The sequence below is a fragment of the Hypomesus transpacificus genome, chromosome 14 (genome assembly GCF_021917145.1).
Source record: "Hypomesus transpacificus isolate Combined female chromosome 14, fHypTra1, whole genome shotgun sequence".
Lineage (NCBI taxonomy): Eukaryota > Metazoa > Chordata > Actinopteri > Osmeriformes > Osmeridae > Hypomesus > Hypomesus transpacificus.
The window spans coordinates 13,364,557-13,383,494 of NC_061073.1; the positions used below are offsets into that span (position 1 = coordinate 13,364,557).

The window sequence follows — 18,938 nt, forward strand, 5'->3', positions numbered from 1 at the left end:
ACTCCGCTAGGTTTCTTCCCATTGGCTAATGTTGACAAAAAAATATTAAACAGTTGTAGGCCTACTACTAATAAAGGTTCAACATAGGGAACTGCAATCTTCAATATAATTGCATAATAGATAATTGCATAATAGATAAAGTATTCTGTGACCGTAAAATAGTTGTGTGTGCCTTATCCATGCAATCAGTTTGAGAAAATGATTAATGCCATAATATGTTATGGTAAGCTAACTTGCTGTCCCATTAAATAATTATTCTGGGAAATTTGATGAACACGAGTAATTAATAAATTAAACAATCACAAATTTTATGTCAGTTTTACAACTGATTTAATATCTCTGTCATAATAAACTTGAAAATTCCAGAGCACAATTACACTTCCACATGTACAAGTGAGGGATCCAACAAAATCCCATTCTTTTCAAAATATAAAAATAAGACACTGGACACATGCTTTATGAAATGCAATAAATAGTTATAAAAAATAAGAAAAAATGGGCTGTGTTCTACAGAGAGAATTTGAAAACGGTGGTCCAGTCATGGTGGGCCGTATTTTCTCTCCCTTTTTCTGGTTGTGTAACATATGCATGCATCGTGATGCCTTCGAGAATGGTGACCCCAATAACCTTTTCTCTTCTGCACTTCAAAAGGTTTCAGCTCCCATCTGAGGTTGAGGTACATTGCTACTGTTACAGCTGATGTCCGGTATTTGGTCGGCGAACGACTGTGTCATCCACTGGTCATATGGCAGGTCGCCTGTTGCAGGGGCATGGTCTTTTCTGGCCATTTCTGGAAATAAATGAAATGTTATTGGTATGTTTTTTTAAGCTTCATGAACAAGTACTCTAAACTCAGGAAGGTCAAATACGACTACATCTGTTCCTTTTCAAATTCCATGGTAAAATACTATTGCTCACCTGTGTCTTTGGTGTGGGGAATATTACAGTAGCTGGTGCTTTGCTTTGCGTCTTCATGTGCCCCACCACAGTTCTCATACTCTGGATCTACATTTTCCTCCTTGATTGCCAGCCTCTTAGCATCATCTGTACAACAGCACAGACAGAAAATTAAATTATAGATCTTATCCGTTTTAAATAGCAGAAAATCACAAGAAATACTTCTGGTATAGCCTTTGAACATAAGATTACAAAATCAAGAATCAAGAGACACCAATTGTTCACCAATCAAATCCACCCTATTAACTCAGTCATTGTATCCTTTTACCTTTGGCAAGTTGCAAGTCAAAGGAATAGTCAGTCTCCTGCACCTCCCGGTCTGTTGGTGACCCCCCCTTAATCTTGTCTCTTAGCTCCTTCAGCTTGACATAAAAGTGCACCTTGTCCTGAGCGCGGGGGAACTGGGCACAGCGTGGACTCGATGAGGGCATCAGGTAACACACCTATACAAAAGAGGTCACCAATTTTTTGTTTTTCGCTGGTCTCCTACAATTTTCTTTAGTATTTGAATGCTGCTGTTCTGGGACTGGAACTTACTGTTTCTGTTTCTGGGATTTTGTACGGTTGTAGGCCAAATACAAGATTTTTGGCCTTTACGCCAAATATCTCTTTGCAGAAAATTTCATAAATACCTTCCAGAAAAAGATTACAGCAATTAAATAAATATAGTTGGGTTTGTCAAAACACAAGAATACTGCAATTTCTACACCATTTCCTTACATTTCCCATTAAACGCTGCAATGAGGGGTTTGTACTTTTTCAGCTTCTCCACCAATTGTCGACCTCCTTCGCGGAACTCTTTGCTGTGGAAACAAATTTTGCAACACAATAAAAAATATATACATATTGTGTAGTGGATGAGACATCAAATTGGGCATTTTTGCAGTAACCGTGTTGGTGGGCTAGGAACCTTGATAAGTCTTTGCTCCCTGGCGTTGTCCTTTCCACCATATTGGTGAAACCAATGCCATACTTGTCAGGTAGGCTCTGATCATGCATGTGGTTGAGCTGCTCTTCAGTCAAACCAGAAAGGAACAGACATTTCCCTGGGCATAAAAAAAACAAAGAAAAAACATAGCACTCAATGCTTTCATTTACAATACTGACAGCAGATCATCCTAACATGCCACAGTGGAGATTGTGTCCAACTCACAGAAATGGTTGCCTGGGTTTGGGTAATGGCGTCCTTTAAATGCTGACAAGAGTCCTGGGTTGATACCAATCTGAGATCGAAAAAAGTTGTTATTACAGTCTATAAATGTTTCAAATCCACCTAGAATGTAACCTTGGATAAAGGTGTCTACATACATTTATATGTTCTAAGTGTTTGTCACAAGCCCAGAATCTTCCCTTTTGTGAACAAAATACATGAAAAGTAGTCATATTAAACTATTACATTGGGGCAACTCCATGATTGATCTTCAGTAAACAACTCACTATCAAAATGTCAAGATTGTGGGCAATAATGTCTGGCAGGGTTTTAGCCATAACCTCAGCCACTGACATGCCATTGAAGCGGTTGAGAGCCCGTTTAGCCTTCTTTATGGCCTCATTCTGGTCATACTCCTCCTGCTGTTTGCCTTCTTCCAACTTCTGTTTAGGAGGTCTCCCTCTCTTTCTCTTTCCTGGAGTTGGAGCTATGAGAGACGTGGGAAAAAAGGGTAGAGCCCAGACTAGATTTCAAAAACAAAGACCAAACTAAGAAAGAGGACAGAAGAGACACTACCTTGTGATGGATCTGCAGTCTGATGATGGTGTTGGACAATAGGCTCTTGATGTCCGGTGAAGTCATGATGGAAGTCCAGGTCTTGATGACCGAGAAACTCCTGGTGAATGGAAAACTCCTGGTGCACCGGCAGCTCCTGGTGGACTGACAGCTCAGTCATGACCCGGTCTTCTCTAGAACCATCCATGTACTGACCCACATGGCCTGTGTTGTGGTACTGCATCACATGCTGAGCCTGGGGATGCTGCTGGGTGGACTGGTACCTGGGTATCCAATAGAAATGCAGAATTAGACACAAAGAATAGACTGACACCGCATTTCCTTTGGTTGTTATAATGGCGTGTACGTACAGCAGGAGATGACAGTACAAAAAGGACTGAAACAGTATGATGTGATATGAAATCCCAATGCCTTGATGGTTGTTGATAGTGGACTTTCTTCACCTTCTAAAAAAGGCCAAAAGATTATATGAGCTTCAGGGTACCATTGTTTCAAATATTTAACATGTTATAAAACGTATTCAACTAATTGAAGGTAATTGTGGTGATTTAATCTTGTGTCTGAACAAATGTATTAGAGGATACCAGCTTTTTAAATCAATCATCAATTGTGCACACACAAAATATGTAAACATGATACAATTAGCCTACACATATGAAGGTAAATGAAAAAACAGGACGACAATTACACAGGCTCACTAAACATTGTTGCAGGGGAAGCATGCTTTGCCTGTTTATAGTAGTAGTAATATAGTTTGTTCGTTTCTTGGTGGCAGTTAAAAAAATACATTTAAATTCATGCATGAAGACGTAAACGTCCACTGACATTGATCAATAGTTTCTTTTGATGCCAAACCTCCAACACCAATGCATTCGGGGAGAACTCACCACTGTTGGAGATAATCCGTAGGAACCGTCAATGACGTATACTGCTTTTCTTCCATCTTTATCGTGGATTTACTTAAATAAATTAACATTCATTCTGCTGTTACAATGATTGCCTTTACTCTCAAAGGCATCAATAGGGCCAGGAATACTGGCAGCTGAATCTATTAAGCGTATTAGATTTGCAATAGTACTGATTGTTATCGCAGGCAGGACCACAAAGACCTCTGGTGAGGGAAGGGTTTATACAGACAAGCATAATTATTTTACAGTCTACTGCTCTAGCTTGCTTGCAGTTGAGTGGTGTATATTTTTATGTGTTCGTAAAATACAATTTGGTTTCAGACATACCTGTCATACATCTTCAGAATTCTTCTTTCTTCAAATAGGCCGATTGAGGGCGTTCAACGCACCCAAAACAAAGACCATTTAAAAGGTTCAGCCGTTCGGCTCGACTGTCTTCAGGAAGCGACATGTTTGGATGATTTCCCCCTGCTGGGGTGGAATGTGAACATGTTCTACTTGCATAATCATAATTTGTGGACTTGTTATACAGATTGTACAGTTTTTTCAGATGAATTCATTTTATACAACATGATACAAATAATTACAGTAGATTGCATTTTTTATTTGTATTTACTATACTGTACTCCAACCCATTGAAGGTTTCAATGTGTACAATAGGTGGCAGCAAAGCGCTTCGATATCTCTCATATCCAAGTTCTGAAGAAGAGCGAAGGTGGTGTTAGCTAAGTCAAAGAGTATGTTCTATAAGTGACCTACTAGTGCTTAGTATCCAATTATATTTTGATGACTGATTGATTGACTGTAAATTTGACCAAAGGCAAGTATCTAGCTATTTGGGCTAGCTTTGGAATTATTGCTCATAGTGTGGGTAATACGTTAGAGTAGTTATCTAGCAAAGGTAGCTAATGTGATGCATCGCTTGCTGTGTGTAGTAGACTAGACTGCTGGGACAGACAGAGAGGGGTGACATACTACTGTTTTACTTGAAAGGTTTCATGTAACACATTTGGGATGAATCTGTTATATTAATTGTTGTAATTTATTATTTCAGCTATGTACATTATATTGAGATCCAGTCACATGTTCTGCAATAATCTATATATTATCTTACTAAGGTTAGTCCTGAGTCCCTGCAGAAGGTGTGAAAATGCCGGCTGGTGTGTCCTGGCCTCGATATCTGCAGATGTTTGGGGCCAGTATGATGGCCATGTTTGTAGGAGCAGAATGTGTCCACCAGTACTACAGGCCTGATTTGGTAAGGGCACAGACAAAACCTCAGTCTTCCATTGTATTAATCTTTGCAGGTTTATATTGTTCAAACTAGAATTACAATAGTAGAATAAATATCTTTTATTCATCCTCAGTGCACTCTGGAGTGTTTCTCCCTCTCTGTTGTTTATCAACAAACACACACATCCACACTAACAAACACACAACACTCATATGATGATGATGTGATACAGTGAATGTGAGTTTGATGAAAATACCAGTGATAAGGCCATCAAACTGTTTTTGTCTTTGCCAGAGTATTCCTGAAATCCCACCCAAGCCTGGAGAGTTGAAGACAGAACTGCTGGGATTGAAAGCTAGAGAAGAGACAGTTTTGCAAAGTTTCAAACCTGAATCTGGAAATTGAGACAATCAGCTCAGTGAGGAACGTTGGATTCAGTGGACTATAGACCTCTTGTTTATCAACGTGTGGTGGAGCCCTATCAGGGCTTTTTTCCATATCAGCCTGGCATACAGCTGCAAAGGACATTATGGGATTGTTAAAAGACCTGCTGTAACACCATGGTGCTGGATTTATGTTGCTGGAGTGACACTCAGCAGTCAAGCCTCTATCAAGAAGTCTTTGGAAACAAAAGTACAAAAATAAATTATTAATATTCTGTACTTTGTATGTTTGGTGGATGTTTCAATGCATTCATTTGTGACACAGAAGCCTGCAATAGATTGATGTAAAGCAATATACCTAACACTGAAGTACATTCTACAATTGTTTATTGCCGACTGCAAGGGCAATACTTTGTAGCTAGCACATTAATTTAGAACAGTGAACCGACAGTTTCACTGGAACGACCTAATAGGTGTCCATTAGCCAATCAGAATCGATTATACGCCCAGACAATACTGATCAACACGAGAACTACTTCTTGTATTCAACAAACCAGATTAAGCCGCAGTGTCTCCTAGCAACCATTGGACAACCAAATAGGACCAGTCAAAACAAATATGGCGACAACACGGGAGCAAGAAGCTGCTAATTATCTTAAAAAGCATAAAATTATTGAACTTATGGATAATTTAACAAGCATGCTCTTCTTTTACAGACCAGGTTTGAAGTTCCCCTTACATTGGAAACTAATATTTTCAGTGCTTTTTTAACCCTGTTCTGTCGGTTTGTCCTGCCGGTACTGTAGGAAAATATTTCCATAGGTACTAGTAGCTAAATCTTTCCTACCGGCGTAGGGCAAAATTATAGTTCTAGTCTAGTGGTTGCTAACGTGACACATGTATTAAAGCTTTATCATGCCTCTAATATGGACTGCTTTTTCAGAGAGGCCACAAGAATTTCTGATAGCTCAACTTGAACAGCTGCAAGTGTCCAAAATGAGGTCTCTTGAATGCCCAAGTTTGTTCAATGACTCTAATTTGGATGCAGTGTTTGGAATTATGGACCCTACTAAGCAAGGATACATCACTTTTGTTCAATACAAGGAGGGTGAGGCTCCCTAAAGCATTTCTTCACCTCATAACATCATTGTTAGGACACCTATAGAAAAAGTTAAACGTTTAGTTGCCAGTTGCATTTGCCATACAAACCCTGCATAAACCCAAATACAAAGTATGGAAACTGTAGGCTAATCATGAATAATTTAATTCTTTAGCATTGACAACTCTGGGAATACAAAACGTAAATGAGTGTCCTGAAGGAATGGTCAAAAACAAGATCTCTCACGATACATTTAAGAGGGAGGCGTAAGTAAATAATATGCTCAAACATATGCATCCATCGTTTCACTCATTCATTTTCTAATGCTCTTTTGTTTCGCCAATTACAGGAAAGAAGGACTGCAGCGAAGCTGTGCAACATTTCTATCATAATATTTAGCCTACATTGTTTTTAGTCTCATACTGAAACACAGGAGACGTATTCATTGTTTAATATTTAGAGCTCAAGGACAGTTATGCTGTTACATTGGTAATTAAACTTCTTGGTTAATATGATGATGTAGTATATAGAAAGTATGTTGTTAAGCTACTGTACATCAGTCTGTCTGTGAACACCATCCAAATAAAGGTTAAACTAAATCACCATATACATGTATCTTAACTGGAGAAGATGCATTTTCACAATCAAAGTTTATATAAAATAAAGGTTCTGAATTAAATCTTTAATTGTTGTCACCGAATTGTATTTGATTCATTTGCAATTACATGCTCCATTGGACTTGCTTCACTATTACAATTTCAAGCTAACAGGGAGACATAAAGCATCAGTCTTTTTACCCCCATCTTTCATTATATTATTAAATGATATCATTATTTCAGTAGGATTATAATTTATTCACTAAACATGAACATTATTGTTTGGCTCATGAACCCGTCTATGCGAAGAGAACGATCTGAGGAATCTAGCCTGTGTGTGACCTTTTACTAGAAGATATCAGAAGCCAATTAAACTGGCACTACTTGGACGTCCCAGGAAAACTGGAGGCGTGGTTTGAGTGTGTCATGGCGTCAGCCTTCAACAAATCTGCAGCAATATTTTGGGAATAGATATTCATTTATCTCTCAAACACCTCTCTGAAGTTCGAGGGACATTGTGCACAAAGTCCAAACATGGGCACCGTTCACGCAAGGGTAAGGACAGCAACTAAAAATCTATTGGTGAAAGCATGACCTTTATGTACTGTAGTCAGTAGCTAGCTAGCTAGGTACAGACACATAGCGACTACTTATATCAAAAAAGCTTACGGACTTGGCCATTGGTCAAGCTGACTCTTAAAATAATAGTTTGCACAGTTGTCAGCACTACAAGTACCCAAACAAATGATACAGTCGGTTAGAATACAGCTAATTTGAAAACGCATTGAGTTAGCAATTCATCGCGGGCAATAGTGTTTTTCTTTCTAGTCATGACGTTGGAAACAAGTGGTATGCGTGCCATGCCTGTTATCAATGAGAATCTTATGGCATCCCTGGAACACTAACTCGCTTGCTACACTTGCTGCCACTTGTGTCACCACATCACTGAACACAGTAGACGGCATCATTTCTGTTGTGTTCATCCTATTGCAGAGCCTTGATCCACTACCCATGCACGGTCCGGAGTTGGGTGTTCATGCTGATGACATTGAGACTCCCGACATTGAGCAGGAGTCAAAGCAGGAAGTTCTTGAAAACCAAAATGTAAGGACTGTATTGTTTAGCAGACCTATACGTTCTCTAGTATTAGTCGTGGCTTTAGCCTGACTAGCTCTAGCCCAATATTGTGTTGTATCTAGTTGATGAATCTGGATCCCTCCTTATTGCAGTTTATCTATGCTGTTTTCCCCCTATGCTCTGTAGGTAGTTGTTCAGCGGGTACACATAGATGGACTTGGAAGAACCAAAGAGGACCTCTTATCATATGAAATAGCTGAAGTCTTCCGAGCCAAAAATCTGATTGATGTGAGTGTTTGTCAGTTTAACATCATTTACACATCATACAATAGTTGTTGTTAGTTTATAATTGGTTTAGTGGTTGGAGTCCAAGGCATTGACTGAAACCACATATGTTTTAGGTCATGAAGAGGTCCCATGAAGCAAGACAAAATCTTCTACGTCTCGGTATTTTCAGGAAAGTGGAAGTTGTTATTGACACCTCACAAGGTAATATATAATTGAATAACACTCAGGTAATTACATGCTCACTTTTCAATGTGCCCAACAATAAATGTCAATTATAATACACAAGTGTTTTATAGTAAGATACAGTATATTGTTTTCTTGCAGGGGCAGATGCACTTCCAAATGGACTAGATGTTACGTTTGAGGTGACTGAATTGAGACGAATGACTGGGAACTATAACACCATGGTTGGGAATAACGAAGGTAGCATGGTGAGAATTCCCAATGACTGTCATGGAGGTGTTCTGCTTGCTGCTCTCGTGTAGTGGTAGATTACCCAAGTATCCAATGCCCATAGACAGCCAACAGCACTGTCCTGCTTAGCTTTCCACTAAGTTCAAGTCCATTGTTAGTATGTTTTGACGATTACCTCCTACTGCAGGTTCTGGGCCTTAAGCTACCCAATGTGTTCGGTCGAGCAGAGAAACTCACTTTCCAGTTCTCTTATGGCACCAAAGAGACCTCTTATGGCCTGTCATTCTTCAAGCCCCAACCTGGACACTTTGAGCGCAAGTATGAGACATTGCTACTAAAGTGATGATGTATGTGTGTAATATTGTGTACTCTAATAATCTGCATATGAATGTGATCCTGTTCTTCACAGTTTTGCTGTCAATGTATACAAGGTCACTGGCCAGTTCCCATGGAGTTCACTGAGAGAGACTGATCGAGGCATCTCCACAGAGTTCAGCGTATGTATATATTGCTCATGCAAATGTGGCGGTCCGGTTCGATGTGGATCAGTAAATTACTCTATGGTTCTGTTACTGTATTAACAGTTTCCTATCTGGAGGACGAACCACACCCTGAAGTGGGAAGGTGTGTGGAGAGAGCTGGGCTGTCTGGCTCGTACTGCCTCGTTTGCCGTCCGGGAGGAAAGTGGCCACTCCCTCAAGTCATCGCTCTCGGTACTGAGCCTTAGTTTTGCTTCATACACACCCCAAATCCCCAATGTAATACAGAAATTAATTTAGATTGGTATATTCTACAATAATTACTGGGATTCTGCTTGGATCTTTTCCTCTATGCAATTTTCTTGCCCTGCAGCATACCATGGTCATTGACACCAGAAACTCAACCATCCTTCCCAGGACAGGTGCCTTCCTCAAGTTCCACCAGGTACATCAAGGCCAAGTGAACCAATACTTGCACCATCCAATCCCGATTAATCCATTCCCCTTTATTCCTAAATTGAACATACTGAAGGAAACATGACTTAATGTCTGTGGTATTCCAGGAGTTGGCAGGCTATACCGGGGGAGACGCCAGCTTCTTAAAGGAAGACTTTGAGATCCAGATGAACAGACGTCTCTTCTGGGATTCGGTAAGATTTGAAGTTCGACACAAATATTTGTGGGTGGTTTCCTCCACAGGATGTAATCTTATTATTGAACAAATACTTCAATGGAAATTCTACTTGATATATGTTTTATTTTGGGATAGTTTTATCTATAACTAAAGGGTGCATTAAGAAGGGAGTATCAGGTACCACATAGTGGCTTGTGGAGAGCACAGGGATCCCATTCAGTGAACCTCCTCTTTGGTTCTCAGTGCAGCAGTTGTTGCTGGTAGAATTCATGGTACTTGTGTCCAGAAAACCACATCAACTCCTGAACAATGTTGTTGCATTTATCTATTTTAAAACTTTGCTGTGAATTAAGCAAAATACTTCTGTGAATCCCTTTAGGTCTTGTCTGCCTCTCTGTGGGGAGGAATGTTGCTGCCCATTGGAGACAGGCCAACGTGCATAGCAGACAGGTACAGAAGGCTTTCACTTTATATTCTCTGCCATCACTGTAGCCCTGACACTAGTCTGAAAAAGACTGCATAAGGCCCAGTTTAGTGGGCCTTATGCAGTCTTTAGTGGGCCTTATGCAGTCTTTTTTAGACTAGTGTCAGGGCTACAGTGATGGCTGTCCCGATGACTTTCGTGTATGATTTATTCCTACAATGTCACACTTTCCATCTGTTTTTTTCATAGGTATTATCTGGGTGGGCCTACAAGTGTGAGGGGATTCAGTATGTACAGCATTGGCCCACAGAGTGAAGGTAAGAACATGATGTTCTTCACTGTCAAATTCAGTGAGGATTATGGTTGATGATTTTGTTTTTGTTATTATGGGTATGACAGGTGACTACCTGGGAGGTGAGGCTTACTGGGCTGGTGGGATCCACCTGTATACTCCACTACCCTTCCGTCCAGGCAAAGGCGGCTTTGGAGACCTCTTCAGGACCCACTTCTTCCTCAATGCTGGAAATCTGTGTAACCTTAACTACGGTGAGCACTGCTATGCAATTGAACACGGAATACATGTAATGAAATACTGACCTTTGAATCAATAGTGTACCTAGAATATGTCAGAGTGGCAGTGTTCTGAATATGACCGTGAAGCAGAGATGATGGTTCAAAGTGTCTCCATAAGGCGAAGGTCCAAAAGCACACCTTACGAGACTGGCAGAGTGCATTCGCTGGTCCTACGGAGCTGGAATTGTACTACGCCTGGGGAACATTGCTAGACTGGAGCTCAACTACTGCATTCCCATGGGTGTCCAGAGTGGAGACAGGTAAGCCTATGTGGATACACAGGCTGGTTTCTTATAGTAAAAGTTGGAACTATTATTGTGTGTAGATGGTGAGAAAATACTATTTTGAATTCAGACTAAGTTTGGAATTTGAATTTTTGAAAAAGCGATGTACTTTATTAATTAAAAAGACACTAATTCAAATGATGTATAAATAGTGCATATATTTTATACACTAGTCAATGAATATTTCATAATTGACTATACAAGTTTAACACTTTCTTTACCTATGAATCTAATTTTTAGGATATGCGATGGGGTCCAATTTGGAGCAGGAATCCGATTCCTGTAATCTCTTGAAGCATGGAATTTTGAGACGATGAAGGACTACAGGCAAATGTAATTTGCTCTGAAGAAAGAATCACATTCACACACTCATGGTTGCTGGGAGTTGATTTGCTACATTTGTATGTAAAGAATTGAACTTATGGAGATGGATATACAATAATGAAAAATATGTCCCAGTGCCCAAGATGTGGAAAATCTGAAGAGGAAACATCACCAATGAGTGCTCTTATCATTGGTCAAAAATGGTCTGAAAGAATAAACACAAAAATAAAATGTTATTCAATACACTTGTTTTATTAGCTGTATGTGGTTATTTACTTGTAGGATTTGCCTTCATGACTAGATTAAAGTGAAAAACTTGCATGCTCTGGTACAGTTTCAACATAATAATGAAATGTATGTACCAAATGTGCTAAATAACCGAAAAGCTGCTCATTGTATTCCACGGCTACATCGTTTTTCCTAGCCCCTACTGCAGTGGTTTGTGGAGGAGCTATTGCTCAAAAGTATTACTTCCAGGCTTCCGTTCCCGAAGCTTATTTCGTATCAGAGCGAATGTGGCTGTTGGTTAACATTGCGGAACGGACCAGGCAGTTGGGACTTAGACAATCTTTATATATTTCCGCTCCCCAACCCTTTTCAAATATTCTGCTTTGATAAGACTAGAATCATATGTTTTACGTTTTAAACCTAAATAGCACATCAAAAGTCTTATTTGCGTAATATTTAGTCGGCGTTCTCACGAAAAGACACTTGGACGCACGCTGATGGCGGTCACTATCGAGGAGCTGTATCGTAACTATGGGATCCTTGCTGATGCGAAGGATAACTTGAAACAGGTATGCGCATTATTGCATTTTAACAATAACCTAATGACTGAATTGTTCAATGGTTATCTGCAAGTAGTCCTGAACACGATTTTTCTTAAGTCGCCCTTACTCTCGATATATATCCTAGCTAGCTAGTTAGCCACCAAGCTATAACCCGCTTGAGCATAGGGTTCACTCGTTTGGAATTTTAAGTTGTCTGAATTCCGTCATGGTCCAACTGTGAATCTCGTTTTGACGGTTGCTTGGTTCTTGTGCGCCGCTGGGCGCTACTGTGGTAGAAAAGCAAATGGTTACTAGCCAACTAGCTACGTCAATTGCCAGCTGCGTCAATTGCTTTACTGAACTGGGGCCCAGCCTAGCATTTGCTAACTTGCTCAGTATCATCATGTAACCTTGTCTTCTGTCAGGATGACCGAGACGTTTTCTCTTGGGGGGGTATTTTACCCTATATACAGAACGACCCGCGGATATTATTTTGTTTGCTCTGTATCAAGCTAGCAAGATATGTTAGCTAGATGGCTATATTTACAGTATCAACCCCCAAAGGATAGATAGCAAGCCAGCCGGCTGGTTAGCTTATCAGCTAGCTAGTGCTACAATGCTAGCTAGCAAGTCCTCAGGCCAGGGGTAACGAAACGTATCACTTAAAGGAGCTGCCTGTAGGCTGTTTTAGGCAACGGAATCTGAAGGGACAACAGCATGTTCTACTATTGTCTTTTTAGTGTGTTTCTGTTGACCTTAATCTATTCATATTTGCAAATTAAACACGTGGAACATGCTTATTTCTCCTTCAGCACAAAGACGCCTACCAGGCAATTCTTGACGGGGTAAAGGGGGGCCCAAAGGAGAAGCGTCTGGCTGCACAGTTCATTCCCAAATTCTTCAGCAGCTTCCCAGAACTGGCAGATTCAGCCATCAATGCCCAACTGGACCTGTGTGAGGATGAGGACGTATCGGTAAGAATGACGTTCATGCGTTCTTCTCCACCACTTATTACAAAGCAGTTAACATACAGTATCTGGCCAAGCTTTCACTATATGTGGTGGAGATGGTATGTGTTCCACACTCACTTGACATCCTCTCTGCACCCTCTCTTGTCTAGATTCGGAGGCAGGCCATCAAAGAGCTCCCACGTTTCGCTGCGGGGGAGAACATTGTCAGGGTCGCGGACATCCTCACCCAGCTTCTACAGACGGGTAAAGACTCTTTGACTTACCTACTCACTGGCACACAGTCTCAGGTTTCTACAAATCTTTGCATAATGGGCATTTTTTGAAGTTTGGTGTTTCCTGTTTGTTTTGAAACACTGATATGTGTGCTTTTAGACGACTCTGCAGAGTTCAACCAAGTTAACACTGCACTGCTCTCCATCTTTAAAATGGACGCCAAGGGTAAGTGGCTTTCTATTTATTTTATTCAACGTACTAGTCAATTCTGTATTTCCTTAGTTATATGTCCAACAGGTTTGTGTAGTTGCTGTGATCAATTAATCACAAAGGTAAGTAGACAAAGTAATTTGGTTACAAATGTGTAATCAAAGGTGTGTAATCTTCCATTGTCCCTCTTTCACCCAGGTACTCTGGGAGGGCTGTTCTCTCAGATCCTGCAGGGAGAGGACATAGTGAGAGAGAGGGCCATCAAGTTCCTCTCCACCAAGCTGAAGGGCCTGCCTGAGGATGTCATGACCAAGGAAGTGGAGGACTACATTTTTACAGAGACCAAAAAGGTCTCTTCACTGGATGTTGTTTCATGTGGTTGGACATATTTTCATTTACGTTAGTGAGGTTATGGAGGTCCCTTAGAAGGCCTTAAGATTTGGCTTTTTGTCTTGACTTTATATTTGGAAAATTGTTGTGTGCATTTGTTTTCCATCAAATGGCCATATTTGGGTGTCAATCCTCTAATCCTGCTCCCCCTTTCCCTCCTAGGTACTGGAGGACGTGACGGGGGAGGAGTTTGTTCTGCTGATGCGTGTGGTGTCCGGGCTGAGGGCCCTGCAAACAGTAAGCGGACGACAGCAGTTGGTGGAGCTGGTGGTGGAGCAGGCCTTTCTGGAGCAGGCATTGAACCCTGCCGACCCTGACACGGTGGACCGCCTGATGCAGTGCACTCGCCAGGCCCTGCCCCTCTTCTCTGTAAGTGAAGTGGATTGCTCAGACCCTCAATGGATCGTGCACACACGTTCCTATTCTCTCACAAACACACTTGCATGTTGCCCATTCGCCCATTTCTATTTCTCTCTTTCAGAAAAATGTGCATTCCACTCGTTTCTTGACGTATTTCTGTGACCACGTTCTGCCAAACCTGAGCTCACTGACCAGTCCAGTCGCAGAGCTGGACATTCAGCTGGAGGTTAGCCACACACACACACCCGACTTGATGATACGGTAGAATTTACAGAAGATCTTACCCAGTCTTATGTTGCCGCTCAATACCGTGAACCTTGAGCCATATGTGACAAGTGCTGGTATTTTGGTCCATGTGTACTGCATGTGTCATGATCATTTTATCGTTTTTTTACATGTCGGGGAAGTTCAGATTGTAAGCTTACAAACATAATTTGTTCATTTAAATAAGGCATTGATATTTGAAGACCATATTTGAATGTTGGTACTCCCTAAATAACTAGCGGAGAAAATCCCCGTAAAATGTTCAGCGCTTTTTCCCCACTTCCCACTGGCAGGTAATGGGTGGGAACAATAGTTGGTCAACTCACTCCCAACCATATGGACCAACCTTGCCGTAAACCGACACCACACATCTTTGTTTATGGATGGTGGCTTGACCAAAACTAATTGACTATAGCCAACAAAACCAAACATGTTAATCAAACTGAACCCGTATCATGCCCCCAAAACGAGAAAACAAGCCATATTTTGATTTGCTAAGTTCTGATTGATTTAACAAATTGAGTATTGGTATCCAAAAAATAGCTAATTATTTTGAGGGATTTCTTCAAAACATTTACTTTTGTGATGTGATAAAAAAAAAGGTAATACATGTGTATTAGTAACTTGTGCATGCTAGCGCGACTTGAAGATTACTACATGCGGCCCTGTTTACCAGCACCTTTCACATGAGCCTTAAGGTCCATTCAGGTGCCTTTTTTTGTTACTTGACTTGCAGGAATACTTACTTTTGCAGAATGCATTAGGATTCTGTTGGCTATTCCGTCGATGTGCCTCGGTTAAAACGGGTGCAAATTAGTCTGCACAGGGTAACACTGCCTTTCATTACAAGCATACACAGATTTGCTCAACTGAGAGTGTTATTACGTGTGTGTAGGTGTTGAAGCTGCTGGCTGAGATGAGTCCATTCTGCGGGGACATGGAAAAGCTAGAAACAAACCTTACCATGCTGTTTGAGAAGCTTCTGGTAAGAACCATACTGGAGAGAACCATAGCAGCTGTCCTCACGGGATGCAGTTTGCACACACACTGCTTTGTTGGCATAACATAATGAATGCGTTTTCGCGTGTTATATTGAAGCATTGATGACCAGCCTGGTAGTCCTGGTATATTTCTTATAAATGGCTTAATGGCTGACCTGCTCTTTCATTATTGTCCCCCCTCCTCTGTCTCTTCTCCTACAAACCCCCCCTCCCTTACCCTCTGTAGGAGTTCATGCCCCTCCCTCCAGTGGAGGAGGGGGAAAACGGGGAAAATGCCAGCGGTGAGGAGCCCAAGCTTCAGTTCAGCTACGTAGAGTGTCTTCTTTACAGCTTCCACCAGCTTGGCAAGAAGCTGCCTGACTTCCTTATCGACAAGATCAATGCAGAGCGCCTCAAAGATTTCAAGATCAGGTAAAGCAGAGGGGTGTGGCAGTTTTTTGTGTTTTTTTTTTTAAACTTTTATTTGAGCTTTTCTTCTGCTTAACTGTATATTGAAGCGGGTTGAATTTTTCTCAATTATTCTGACCCAGTTTTCTGTGCACCTCACTATCCCACAGGTTACAGTACTTTGCCAGAGGACTGCAGGTGTACATTCGTCAACTTCGGGTAGCCCTGCAAGGCAAGACAGGAGATGCACTGAAGACTGAAGAGGTGTGTGTGTGTCTCAGAATATTCCAAATGTTTAATTTGATGGCTACTGGGGGAATGCATTGAGGTTTTTCCCATCTCATTCAATGTCGCTAACCTGACAATTTCCTTCAGAACAAGATGAAGGTAGTGGCTCTGAAGATCACCAACAACATCAACGTCCTCATCAAGGTACAGGGCCCTACAAGACGCGCCTGTGTGTGTGTCAAAAGGCAATGTTCTGTCAATCTAAATGTACATGTGTGCTTGATTTACAGGATCTCTTCCATAATCCTCCGTCATACAAGAGCACAGTCACCCTGTCCTGGAAGCCGGTTCAGAAGGCGGAAGCTGTAGGGTAAGCCCTTTACACTCATATCAGGGAGTCAGATGGCTGAGTGGTTACGGAATCAGGTTGTTTATCAGAAGGTTGCCTGTTCAATTCCCAGCCATGCCAAATGACGTTGTGTCCTTGGGCAAGGCACTTCACCCTACTTGCCTTGGGGGGAATGTCCCTGTAGTTGCTGTAAGTTGCTCTGGATAAGAGCGTCTGCTAAATGTAAATATCAAGTAGTTGCCTTTACTGCCTTCTTGTTCTCTATTTCTCTTGTAACCATGTCAAAAGAAAGCATATATGTACTGTGAGGATCCTACCTACTTAACAGCAACAAAAACGTTCAGTGCCAATCACTCATTGTCATGATTTTATATTTATGATCCCTCTAGTCAGAAGCGCCCGTCGGGTGAGGAGATGGGCGCAGGCAGCGCCATGAACAAGCAGATCTCCCCTTTGCCCAGGAGGGACGCACGGCAGATCTACAATCCCCCCAGTGGCAAGTACAGCGCCACCATCGGCAACTTCACCCACGGTGAGGGAATCTGCCGAAACTTGGTATCTTAATGTCGTTCCCATTGGCCCAACAGCGCACTCTCTGTATACGTTTTGGTCGTCTTTCTTCTGGATGATGGAAGCTCAAATGCCGAAATCATGAATGTGCTTAGCATTGGCGTTTTATTGGATGTAGGTGGTGCACCTCTTGTGTTGGGGCATGCATTTAAGTGGAGGATTTGGGTTCAGCGTTTTAGAAAGAAATATTCTTCTAACGCGCATATGATCATGTGATGATATGCTGACCTCATCTGTGTTTCCCCGCACGTCTGCTTCCAGAAAACCGTGGAGGCTTCAGGGGAGGCCGAGGACGAGGCTTCGGAGGCAGGGGAAACCGGAGCCGAGGCCGCATTTACTGAGTTCCTTGTATGTGCGTGTCACATACACACTGAACTGCAGCACATCAGGAGCCTTGCAGGAGGCATGCTGTCTCTTTCATCACCATGCCCCCCCTGGTCCACTCTACTATCCCCGTTTCATCTTCAGCTACCTGTGTAAAAGTTGTCTCTTCCCACCCAGGAAAGTATGAATCCAGTTTTTAGAGAATGGGCTCTGACTTTTCTAACTGATGTTTCTAGTTCCTCCCATTCTCCCTAGCAAGGTGATGGTTCAAGTAGATCATATTGTTTTGGTTAATTTGTTATTTTTATTAAGTGTATTTCTGTCAAGAAAAGACTGCCAAATTGTACCTGATTGATATTTTTGTCAGATTGTTGGGGAAAAAAGGTTTTACAAACTGGTGACAATTGCATTCTTTCTACCTTATGTAATACAGAATTTCTTGAATGTCTTTTTTTTTTGTTTGTTTTTTTAGCTTTTTTTTGGATTGGCTGACTCCTGCTACTTTATATGAGATGGTAATGTTTTCATCTGAATTTTATCATAAACTTGTGCTGAAGTCTCAACTGCTTCACTTTTTTGTTTGTGTAGCCTCCGGTTAATGTTGTAGTGAGTTTTACTGTTAAGCAGCATTGGTATATAAACTGCAATATTTTGACAGATTGTGATGCTAAAGCCTAATATTAGGATTTATGAGATCAATTCATTTTAAGGACAGTCCTCAACCAGCATTGGCAGCTATACTGTAGTTTATGGAGGACAATAGTCACTTTTCTACTAATGAATGGTAGCCAGTAGTATGACCACAGCATGACAAGTAGCAGAACAGTGTGTAACTCTAAACCTGTTGATTGTTTATACTTTGTGTCATATTGCTGGGTCTCCTGCTTATGTTGTGCATGCCTGGGACCCTTACATTATTTGTTAAATGTTTTGGATAAAAAAAATTAAAAACCAAATCTCTGTGGACATGATGTAGTAAGTCTAGGTTGTTTGATTTGTTTATGTTCTTGTGGACAGCTCTTTCATTTTCTGACTCCTAAAGAACATTAGGTGGTATTTATTATTCATTTCTACTCAAAGCCCAATGAGGAAAGAGATTGGAGAGGTGACCAAGTAACCTTTACTTGGGGTATGTTCACACTTGGCAGGTTTGAGTTGATTAAAACAAACAATTCCTTTAGTTTATATTCAGTGATAAAAATACCAGTGTGAACGGTAAGCGAACCAATGTATAATTTTCTGTACAATTTATGTATTTTGATGTACAGTATTGGGGCTGTACTAAGAGAAGGCCTGTTTTTGGAGTTGAGGTCATTTTTGAGCTATCGAAAGTCCAACTGAATTTGTTTTTGCGGGTAAACTGGTGTGTCACTGCTTGCACGTCACTGGACGTAAAGCTAGCATAGAGTTTTTTCTGTACTAGACTCCTCTCAAATCCTGGTAATCCTTTCTCTTCACTTCCACTGTGTCAATCTTAATCTACCTCCTCACCTCTTTTCAG

The 18,938-nt window shown here is 41.2% G+C and overlaps 4 protein-coding genes across 10 annotated transcripts; 3 read left to right on the plus strand and 1 right to left on the minus strand.

The window, feature by feature from the left end:
- Nucleotides 1-313: 313 nt before the first annotated feature.
- tdg.2 (thymine DNA glycosylase, tandem duplicate 2) lies at nt 314-4,024 on the minus strand. 4 transcript variants are annotated; one of them, XM_047033802.1, is made up of 12 exons: nt 3,919-4,024; nt 3,571-3,642; nt 3,034-3,129; nt 2,684-2,946; nt 2,395-2,594; nt 2,111-2,180; nt 1,868-2,003; nt 1,678-1,760; nt 1,495-1,589; nt 1,226-1,400; nt 919-1,044; nt 314-790 (listed from the first exon to the last, which is right to left on the minus strand). In XM_047033802.1, exons 4-12 carry the CDS (start codon nt 2,904-2,906, stop codon nt 645-647), a joined length of 1,254 nt encoding a protein of 417 aa, XP_046889758.1. In that variant the 5' UTR covers nt 2,907-2,946; nt 3,034-3,129; nt 3,571-3,642; nt 3,919-4,024; the 3' UTR covers nt 314-644. The 4 variants fall into 4 exon arrangements, with proteins under 4 accessions (XP_046889758.1, XP_046889756.1, XP_046889757.1 ...); XM_047033800.1 differs by lacking the exon at nt 3,034-3,129; XM_047033801.1 differs by lacking the exons at nt 3,034-3,129; nt 3,571-3,642.
- A 258-nt stretch (nt 4,025-4,282) lies between these two features.
- On the plus strand, nt 4,283-7,005 carry c14h12orf73 (chromosome 14 C12orf73 homolog). Of its 3 annotated transcripts, none has more exons than XM_047034012.1 (6): nt 4,283-4,411; nt 4,710-4,849; nt 5,120-5,929; nt 6,152-6,316; nt 6,483-6,573; nt 6,657-7,005. In XM_047034012.1, exons 2-3 carry the CDS (start codon nt 4,742-4,744, stop codon nt 5,228-5,230), a joined length of 219 nt encoding a protein of 72 aa, XP_046889968.1. In that variant the 5' UTR covers nt 4,283-4,411; nt 4,710-4,741; the 3' UTR covers nt 5,231-5,929; nt 6,152-6,316; nt 6,483-6,573; nt 6,657-7,005. The 3 variants fall into 3 exon arrangements, with proteins under 3 accessions (XP_046889968.1, XP_046889969.1, XP_046889970.1); XM_047034013.1 differs by having other exon boundaries at nt 4,715-4,849; XM_047034014.1 differs by having other exon boundaries at nt 4,284-4,328.
- A 294-nt stretch (nt 7,006-7,299) lies between these two features.
- On the plus strand, nt 7,300-11,648 carry samm50 (SAMM50 sorting and assembly machinery component). 2 transcript variants are annotated; one of them, XM_047033839.1, is made up of 15 exons: nt 7,300-7,458; nt 7,897-8,007; nt 8,167-8,268; nt 8,382-8,469; nt 8,593-8,699; nt 8,870-9,000; nt 9,092-9,179; nt 9,267-9,395; nt 9,535-9,606; nt 9,725-9,811; nt 10,175-10,245; nt 10,469-10,536; nt 10,610-10,765; nt 10,911-11,052; nt 11,317-11,648. In XM_047033839.1, exons 1-15 carry the CDS (start codon nt 7,438-7,440, stop codon nt 11,360-11,362), a joined length of 1,419 nt encoding a protein of 472 aa, XP_046889795.1. In that variant the 5' UTR covers nt 7,300-7,437; the 3' UTR covers nt 11,363-11,648. The 2 variants fall into 2 exon arrangements, with proteins under 2 accessions (XP_046889795.1, XP_046889796.1); XM_047033840.1 differs by having other exon boundaries at nt 10,619-10,765.
- A 246-nt stretch (nt 11,649-11,894) lies between these two features.
- api5 (apoptosis inhibitor 5) lies at nt 11,895-18,408 on the plus strand. The gene is made up of 14 exons (XM_047034594.1): nt 11,895-12,197; nt 12,983-13,144; nt 13,291-13,384; nt 13,514-13,579; nt 13,763-13,914; nt 14,117-14,323; nt 14,436-14,540; nt 15,474-15,563; nt 15,806-15,990; nt 16,137-16,230; nt 16,342-16,398; nt 16,485-16,564; nt 16,933-17,075; nt 17,375-18,408. The coding sequence occupies exons 1-14, from the start codon at nt 12,126-12,128 to the stop codon at nt 17,452-17,454; spliced, it is 1,587 nt and encodes a 528-aa protein (XP_046890550.1). The 5' UTR covers nt 11,895-12,125; the 3' UTR covers nt 17,455-18,408.
- The last annotated feature ends 530 nt before the right edge of the window (nt 18,409-18,938 follow it).

Bases quoted from the DNA above. Each gene is read 5' to 3' on its own strand.
- c14h12orf73 (XM_047034012.1), top strand. From the start codon at position 4,742: ATGCCGGCTGGTGTGTCCTGGCCTCGATATCTGCAGATGTTTGGGGCC. The intron at 4,850-5,119 runs GTAAGGGCACAG...TGTCTTTGCCAG, and splicing joins AGTACTACAGGCCTGATTTG to AGTATTCCTGAAATCCCACC.
- samm50 (XM_047033839.1), top strand. From the start codon at position 7,438: ATGGGCACCGTTCACGCAAGG. The intron at 9,396-9,534 runs GTACTGAGCCTT...CTTGCCCTGCAG, and splicing joins CCCTCAAGTCATCGCTCTCG to CATACCATGGTCATTGACAC. The intron at 10,246-10,468 runs GTACAGAAGGCT...TTTTTTTCATAG, and splicing joins CCAACGTGCATAGCAGACAG to GTATTATCTGGGTGGGCCTA.
- api5 (XM_047034594.1), top strand. From the start codon at position 12,126: ATGGCGGTCACTATCGAGGAGCTGTATCGTAACTATGGGATCCTTGCT. The intron at 13,915-14,116 runs GTCTCTTCACTG...TTTCCCTCCTAG, and splicing joins TTTTTACAGAGACCAAAAAG to GTACTGGAGGACGTGACGGG. The intron at 16,565-16,932 runs GTAAGCCCTTTA...TGATCCCTCTAG, and splicing joins CAGAAGGCGGAAGCTGTAGG to TCAGAAGCGCCCGTCGGGTG.
- tdg.2 (XM_047033799.1), bottom strand. From the start codon at position 3,659: ATGTTAATTTATTTAAGTAAATCCACGATAAAGATGGAAGAAAAGCAG. The intron at 2,595-2,683 runs GTAGTGTCTCTT...CGTCTCTCATAG, and splicing joins GACTGCAGATCCATCACAAG to CTCCAACTCCAGGAAAGAGA. The intron at 2,181-2,394 runs GTGAGTTGTTTA...TTTCGATCTCAG, and splicing joins ACAATCTTGACATTTTGATA to ATTGGTATCAACCCAGGACT.